The sequence below is a fragment of the Chiloscyllium plagiosum genome, chromosome 7 (assembly GCF_004010195.1).
Source record: "Chiloscyllium plagiosum isolate BGI_BamShark_2017 chromosome 7, ASM401019v2, whole genome shotgun sequence".
NCBI classification, from domain to species: Eukaryota; Metazoa; Chordata; class Chondrichthyes; order Orectolobiformes; family Hemiscylliidae; genus Chiloscyllium; species Chiloscyllium plagiosum.
The window spans coordinates 104,764,936-104,772,808 of NC_057716.1; the positions used below are offsets into that span (position 1 = coordinate 104,764,936).

Below are 7,873 nucleotides of genomic sequence, written 5' to 3' on the forward strand. Positions count from 1 at the left end.
CCACACACTACAGCTACCCCCCACATCAAGCCCTCCCATGTCACGCCTACACCTACACACCACAGCCCCACCCCACACTAAGCCCTCCCAACACCAAGCCCACACCATGCCCCCCACAAACTACACAAACACACGTACAGAATTCCATTCCATTAAGCACTAACCCATGTTCAGTACTTGCTGAAATTAGCCTGTTGAATGTTTTTATGTGGTATCTATAGCGTAGTAATTCCTAAAGATGCATCACAGCGATATTTGGGATGTTAGAAACAATAAGAGGCTGTTCAGCCCTTTGAGTCTGCTCCACCATTCTGTGCAATTATGCTGAATGTTTATCTGTGCTGTCCCCATTTCCCTTGATGTTATTAGTATCTATAAGTCTTTGGTTTTCCGTATTTGGCTTGTTCAGTGACTGCTCTCTGGTGCAGAGAATTTCTCAGAATTACCACCCAGTCTAAGTGTGGAAATGCCTGCTCAGCTCCGTCTCCAAATAAGGGGCCGGCCACATAAGGCTATGTCCCCTAGTCCTAGTCACATGGTTTTAGCAATATCAATAAAATATGACTTGGCCACTTCCAGAGATACTGCGGGGGGGAAGATAAACAAAAGTTTTCGAAAAGCGAGAGGTTTGAAAGAGGACCTTAAAGGTGAAGAGAGAGCTGGTGAGCTGTAAGGAGGGAATTCCAGAGGTTAGGGCCCTTTCAGTCATACAGCACCGAAACAGACCCTTCGGGGGTCCAACCAGTCCATGCTGACCAAACTAAAATGGCCAGCACTTGGCCCAAACCTTTCTAATTCGTAAATTTATTGAAATGACTTTTAATAAAAGTACCCGCATCGACCACTTCCTCTGGCAGTTCATTCCACATACAACCACTCTCTGCATGAAAAAGTCGCCTCTTAGGTCATTTTTAAATCTTTCTCCCCTCACCTTAAAAATATGCCTCCTCGTTTTGAACTCCTCCACCCGAGGGAAAAGAGCCTTCTCATTCATTTTATCCCGTGCCCCTCATGGTTTTATAAACATCAGTAAGGCCAGCCCCCTTAAGTGAATGGTTGTCAGTAATGAAATGATTAAAGATTGGGGATACTGATGAGACCAGGCCATGGACTCTTGTACGGCTGGAGAGATTTATAAAACGGGAATGTGGCAGGTTGTGCTCTGTGCTGGGGCCAATGGACTGGTCAGCCCTTGCATTTTGCTGCTTTCATGAGATGCACTAACGATGCTCCTTTTTATCGCCATCCAGGGGCCAGTGCTTAAATTTAACAGTAACCAGCGATACGCCTCAAATGCTGTCACTGCCGCCATAGTGCGAGAGATTGCTAACCGTGTGGATGTCCCACTCCAGGTAAGACTGCTCCCCAACTCTTCCCACACCTACCCTCCAATTTCCTGGCTGAGGTCTGACAGACAGTGAAAGATGTTGTGGAAATTTGAAATTCATTCCCCATAAAACTAGGGATGCTGGAGCGAGATGGGAAGTAATTAAACTGTTCATATTGAAAACAGTGGGTGTTTTTTTTGACTGAGGGAAGTGGAACCAATCAACATCCTGAGCATGACCATCAACGAAAAACTTCATGGAATTGACCACATCAATACTTTAACTACAGAATCAGTTCAGAGGCGAGGCGTTCTGTCTTGAGTAGCTTGCCTTCTAAATCCGTGTTGTGATGCCTTTTGTAATTTTTCCTTCGGGGTTGGGGGGGGGGTGCCTGTGCCATGGGCTTTCAGTTCTATCAGGTTGGCATTTTTTTTTCCTTTTGAAGGCTCAAAAGCTCTTTTTTTTGCTGTGGGTCATTTCTAAGAAATCTGAGCTACATGAAGAGCACGGTGGCACAGTGGTTAGCACTGTTGCCTCACAGCGCCAGAGACCCAGGTTCAGTTCCCGCCTCAGGCAACTGACTGTGTGGAGCTTGCACATTCTCCCCGTGTCTGCGTGGGTTTCCTCCGGGTGCTCCGGTTTCCTCCCACAGTCCAAAAATGTGCAGGTCAGGTGAATTGGCCATGCTAAATTGCCCCTAGTGTTAGGTGAAGGAGTAAATGTAGGGGAATGGGTGGGTTGCGCTTCGGCGGGTCGGTGTGGACTTGTTGGGCCGAAGAGTCTGTTTCCACACGGTAAGTAATCTAATCTAATCTAATCTAAAGAGACAAGCTACCTGGTGAGATCATCACTGAAGTGTTTCTGAAGTTGCACTTTAACAAACCAGAGAAAGAGAGGCCAGAGACAGGTTCAGTTCAGAAGAAAAGATACTCATCAGGAGATGTGTCCTCTAGCAGCCTCAAAGTAACTGAAAAAAGATCTGTTTTTTTTTAACCTGAGGGCTATCATGTATTACAGAGTGAGATGGAGATAATCACATAAAATATAGGATTAGAAGTAGGCCAGTCTGCCCATCAAGTGGGCCGCCACATCCAGTGAATGTGTCAAATGTCAAAGAAAGGAAACATTTGCAACCTCACTAGTTGCATAAGAAATTAGAGCAAAGGCAGGAGTTATACCTCACTGGGGTTGATTATCTGTAAAGGCTGTTGCTCGTAAAAGGTATCTATCTGGTTGCAACTTTTGATAAGATCTTTCCAATTTGACTTATGTTTTTGTTTCTTTTATATAATAAATTTACACCATTTTATTAAAAGTACATTAGCAGCCCTTGTGATAATATAGGGGAAAGTGTAGACTGCAGATGCTGGAGATCAGAGTCAAAAAGTGTGGTGCTGGAAAAGCACAGCAGGTCAGGCAGCATCCGAGGAGCAGGAGAGTCGACATCTCGGGCATAAGCCCTTCATCACATTCCTGATGAAGAGCTTATGCCCGAAACATCGATTCTCCTGCTCCTCGGATGCTGCCTGACTGGCTGTGCTTTTCCAGCACCACACTTTTTGACTTGTGACAGTATGTTGAGTGATGGACAGCCATGGTAAATAAATTGCAAAAAAAATCTATCAAGCAAGGTTTCACTCTGAGCTCTGACATGTTCAGTACTGCCATCAGTTGGAACCCTAACGACTCAAGTCAGACATGTGCTGAAATACTTTCCACTTACCTAAATGATGATAACACTCAAAAAGCTACTTAATCAGTACCACCTACACTACTTCAAGCATTTAACCCTCCGACAGTAACACACAGTGTAATAGTGTGTAACATCTAAAGCAAGCACTACAGTAACTTCCTATGGCTCCTTCAACACTACCTTCCAAATCTCAGGCCTCTATCATCTAAATGTATGAGGTAGCAAGGACAGGGGCACACCGTCATCTGAAAAATCCCATCCAAACTGGGTACCGTCCTTATTTGAAACAATAATGCTGTTCTTATACAGTCGCTCGGTCAAAATCCTTGGTAACTATGCCATGGGCATAACTATTCCTCACCATCACCAACACGGACTGCAGCAGTTCAAGAAAGTGGCTCACCACCACCTTGAGAGAAGGTGAGGACGGCAGATGCTGGAAAGTCAGAGTCGAAAAGTGTGGCACTGGAAAAGCACAGCCGGTCAGGCGGCATCCAAGAAGCAGGAGAGTCGATGTTTCAGGCATGAGCCCTTCGTCAGGACATTCCTGATGAAGAGCTTATGCCCGAAACTTTGACTCTTCTATTCCACTTTCTCAAGGGTAATTTGAGGTGAAATACTGTGACCTGTCCAATGACAATTACATCTCAGGCGACTGACTGTGTGGAGTTTGCACGTTCTCCCCGTGTCTGCGTGGGTTTCCTCCGGGTGCTCTGGTTTCCTCCCACAGTCCAAAAATGTGCAGGTCAGGTGAATTGGCCATGGGAAATTGCCCGTAGTGTTAGGTAAGGTGGTAAATGTAGGGGTATGGGTGGGTTGCGCTTCGGCGGGTCAGTGTGGACTTGTTGGGCCGAAGGGCCTGTTTCCACACTGTAATGTAATCTGTAATCTGTAATCTCCTGGATGAATAAATATGTCTTTGTTTTATAGCTACTGACCCCTTCTAACCCTGAACAATTCTATTAAATCACCACTGCGTTTCAATAATCCTAGCTTCTGCACAGATCACTCGACCTTAATCTCAATGAAGTTTAAACAACTTCCAAATCAAATTCCTTTCAGGATGTCATGGTGAGGAACGACAGTCCCTGTGGTACTACCATCGGACCAATCCTCGCCTCTGGCCTTGGGCTGAAGGTATTGGACATGGGTTCCCCACAGTTGGCCATGCACTCTATCCGAGAGATGTGTTGTACATCGAGTGTATTGCAAACCATCACATTATTCAAGGTAAGCGCCACCCTGCTCCCTGGTGAGCACTGAGAAGGTTAACTACTCTAGTGTCAGTGATATATAAATAGTGCTGTTTATAGTCACAGCCAGTATGGACCTGTTTGGTTACGTTGTCCCCACTGTGTCAGTGTCACCTGGTAACTGTGCAGCAGTGAATGGCTTGGCTTTACTTACACATTCTGTATGCTGTCAAGGATCTGTACTTGCTACATTTTGCCAGAGATAACGCCAGATTTTATCAGTGGGCTTTCGTTGCTGTTGTGGCCTCCAGTTTAAACCTGCAGACTGGGCTTGCTGTAGTTTGGAGGGACTCTTTTTCATAGAATCCCTACAGTGTGGAAACAGGCCATTTGGCCCAACAAGTCCACACCCCTCTGAAGAGTAACCCACCCAAACCCATTCCCCTACCTTATTACTCTACGTTTATCCCTGACCTAACCTACACGTCCCTGATCACGATGGGCAGTTTAGCATGGCCAATTCACCTAACCTGTTCATCTTTGGACTGTGGGAGGAAACCAGAGAATCCGGAGGAAGTCCACACAGACACGGGGCGAATGTGCAAAGTCCACACAGACAGTTGCCCAAGGCAGGAATCAAACCTGGGTCCCTGGCACTGTGAGACAGCAGTGCTAACCACTGAGCCGCTGTGCTGCCCTCTGTGGAAGTAGACTCATTTTGCAGAGAGCCTTGCTGTTCTACCTAACCTCCCCTCCATCTCGTTGGCTGACACAGTGGTTGGCAGGTACGGTGATAAACGCAGACCCTTGTCCAAGAGAGAATCCCCAAACAGGGGGACACCGTCATAGAATTTAGACCCAGGTTTCTGTGAAATTGAGGCAACTAAATGCAGTGAAGATGCGCTGATGTTCCTGATGACATTGATGGTGAGGGCTCCAATACCCCTGCCCCTCCCCCACTCCCCCCAGTTTAATTCCATTTTGACATCGTGACAGCTTGCATTTGCATAGCATCTTAAATGTGCTGAAATATCCCTGTGGGTCTACACAAGAATGTTAACAGAGAACATGTGATACCAAACCGGGTAGAACCCGGTGACCAAAAACATCGTAAACGAGGCAGGTTTTGAGAAGTGTTTTATAGAACGAGAGCAGGGGAAAGGCAGCCTCAGGCGACTGACTGTGTGGAGTTTGCACATTCTCCCTGTGTCTGCGTGGGTTCCCTCCGGGTGCTCCGGTTTCCTCCCACAGTCCAAAGATGTGCAGGTTGGGGTGGATTGGCCATGGGAAACTGCCTGTAGAGTTCAGGGATGTGTAGGTGAGGTGCATTAGTTAGGGGCAAAAATGTAGAGTAATAGGTTCGGGGAATGGGTCTGAGTGGGTTACTCTTCAGAGGGTCAGTGTTGGGCCGAAGGGTCTGTTTCCACACTGTAGGGATTCTATGATTCTATACAGAGAACAAGTAATGCTGGAAATCACAGCGGGTCAGGCAGCATCCATGGAGTCTAGATGATTCTTCATCAGAGCTGACATATGGAAGGGACGTTTATGCTGCCACACCCACAGCAGTTCTTTTTAAAGATTAGATTTAGATTTTTAGATGTCGAGTCAGCGCAGACATGATGGGCTGAATGGCCTACTTGTATCATGGAATGATTCTGTGTGTGCAGTGCTCATGGAGAGTTGTAGGGAATCAGTATGTTTAATTTCCCTTCCTCATGAATGCTCAGTGGTTAGCACTGCTGTCTCACAGCACCAAGGTCCCAGGTTCGATTCCAGCCTCGGGCGACTGACTGTGTGGAAGTTTGTACATTCTCCCCGTGTCTGCGTGGGTTTCCTCCGGGTGCTCCAGTTTCCTCCCACAGTCCAAAGATGTGCAAGTTAGGTGAATTGGCCATGGGAAATTACCCGTAGTGTTAGGTGCATTAGTCAGAGGGAAATGGGTCTGGGTGGGTTATTCTTCGGAGGTCAGTGTGGACTTGTTGGGCCGAAGGGCCTGTTTCCACATTGTAGGGGAATCTAATCTAATCTAAACTCAGCCCAGCTCTGAGCTGGTTGTGTCCATGGTGCTGTGTGTCTGTGTTGTTCTGTGGAAGCTGCATACATGATACCCACCAGACGGTGGCAGTGACACTCAGTCTCACAAAGATTGTTTATCTTGAGTTAATCGGACAAAGCCAAGCGTCTGACTGATTTATCAAACGCCAAACAGTGCAAACCGCAGCCCCCTGGAAACAGAGTCCACACATGGTGGTCACCTCCTGGAAAAGCAGCGGAGGACCACCGACTTCAGGGGGGTCTGAGGAAACGTTTGCTCCAGGACGTGGCCCTAACGCTGTACCCCGCTCCCTGAAAATCAGTGCAGCAAAGGCACAGCAAGAGGCCACTGTCTGTGGCAGTGCTCCTTCATCACGTGGTGTCCCATTGCCTGACCCTCGGAGTTTGGGCCACAATTGGACATGAAAATTCTTTGATTTCTCCCGGTGGGGGCAAGTCCAGAACGGGGAGGAAAGACGTGCATTTATATGGCACCTTTCACCTCCCAAGGATGACCCAGCACTTTGCAACCAGAGAAGTCATTTTTTTTCAATAAGACTGTAATCACGGTCGTAATGTAAGAGATAGGGTAGTGAATTTGCACACAGCAAGATCCCAAACAAACACACAAATGGGACAATTTGCAGATTAATTCTTTATTTAAGTGGTTTTGGTTGAAAGAGGGATATTAACCAGGGGAGTAGGGAGAAGTTTGCCTGGACCTCAAGGCTGTACTGTGGGATTTGCCGATAGAGGTTTAGTATCTCAAGAAATGCATAATTGTTACACTGGGAGTAGAAACCTGGATTGAGTGCCTCTGTCTCTGGATTGCGACTTGAGCGCAAGAACACTTCACCCGAGTGACTGAACTACAGTTAACTCTAACTCAACAGTTTGTCAGAAGTCACATGACACCAGGTTATAGTCCACCAGGTACAATTGAAATTGCAAGCTTTCAGAGCACTGATTTCAAATAAACCTGTTGGACTATACCCTGGTGTCATGTGACTTTTGAGTTTGCCCACCCCAGCCCAACACCAGCACCTCCACATCCTAGCAGATTGTCACAGGGTTATATTCAACAGACCTCATCAGTTGTGTTCTTATTACGCTAACCCGTGATTGTGGTTGTTTTAGAACATAGAACATAGAACAGTACAGCACCCTTCGGCCACGATGTTGTGCCGAACATTTGTCCTAGCTTAAGCACCCATCCATGTACCTATCCAATTGCCACTTAAAGGTCACCAATGATTCTGACTCTGCCACTCCCACAGGCAGCGCATTCCATGCCCCCACCACTCTCTGGGTAAAGAACCTACCCCTGACATCCCCTCTATACCTTCCACCCTTAAATTTATGTCCCCTTGTAACACTCTGTTATACCCGGGGAAAAGGTTTCTGATTGTCTACACTATTCCCCTGATCACCTTATACACCTCTATCAAGTCACCCCTCATCCTTCTCCGTTCCAATGAGAAAAGGCCTAGCACGCTCAACCTATCCTCGTACGACCTATTCTCCATTCCAGGCAACATCCTGGTAAACCTTCTCTGCACCCTCTCCAAAGCTTCCACATCTTTCCAAAAGTGAGGCGACCAGAACTGCACACAGTACTCAAA

General features: G+C 46.9%; 2 protein-coding genes across 2 annotated transcripts in view; one reads left to right on the plus strand and one right to left on the minus strand.

Annotated features, from left to right (window-relative positions):
* The window catches only part of LOC122551824 (aspartyl aminopeptidase), a 49,879-nt gene extending 45,580 nt beyond the window's left edge, over positions 1-4,299 (plus strand). Inside the window, exons 12-13 of the mRNA XM_043694311.1 lie at positions 1,251-1,352; positions 4,084-4,299. Of these exons, the coding sequence (XP_043550246.1) occupies positions 1,251-1,352; positions 4,084-4,284 (303 nt within the window). The 3' untranslated portion in view covers positions 4,285-4,299. The remainder of the gene's footprint in view (positions 1-1,250; positions 1,353-4,083) is intronic.
* Positions 1-7,873, minus strand: part of LOC122551953 (anion exchange protein 3-like) — a 257,659-nt gene that overhangs the window by 164,074 nt on the left and 85,712 nt on the right. The window lies entirely within an intron of this gene.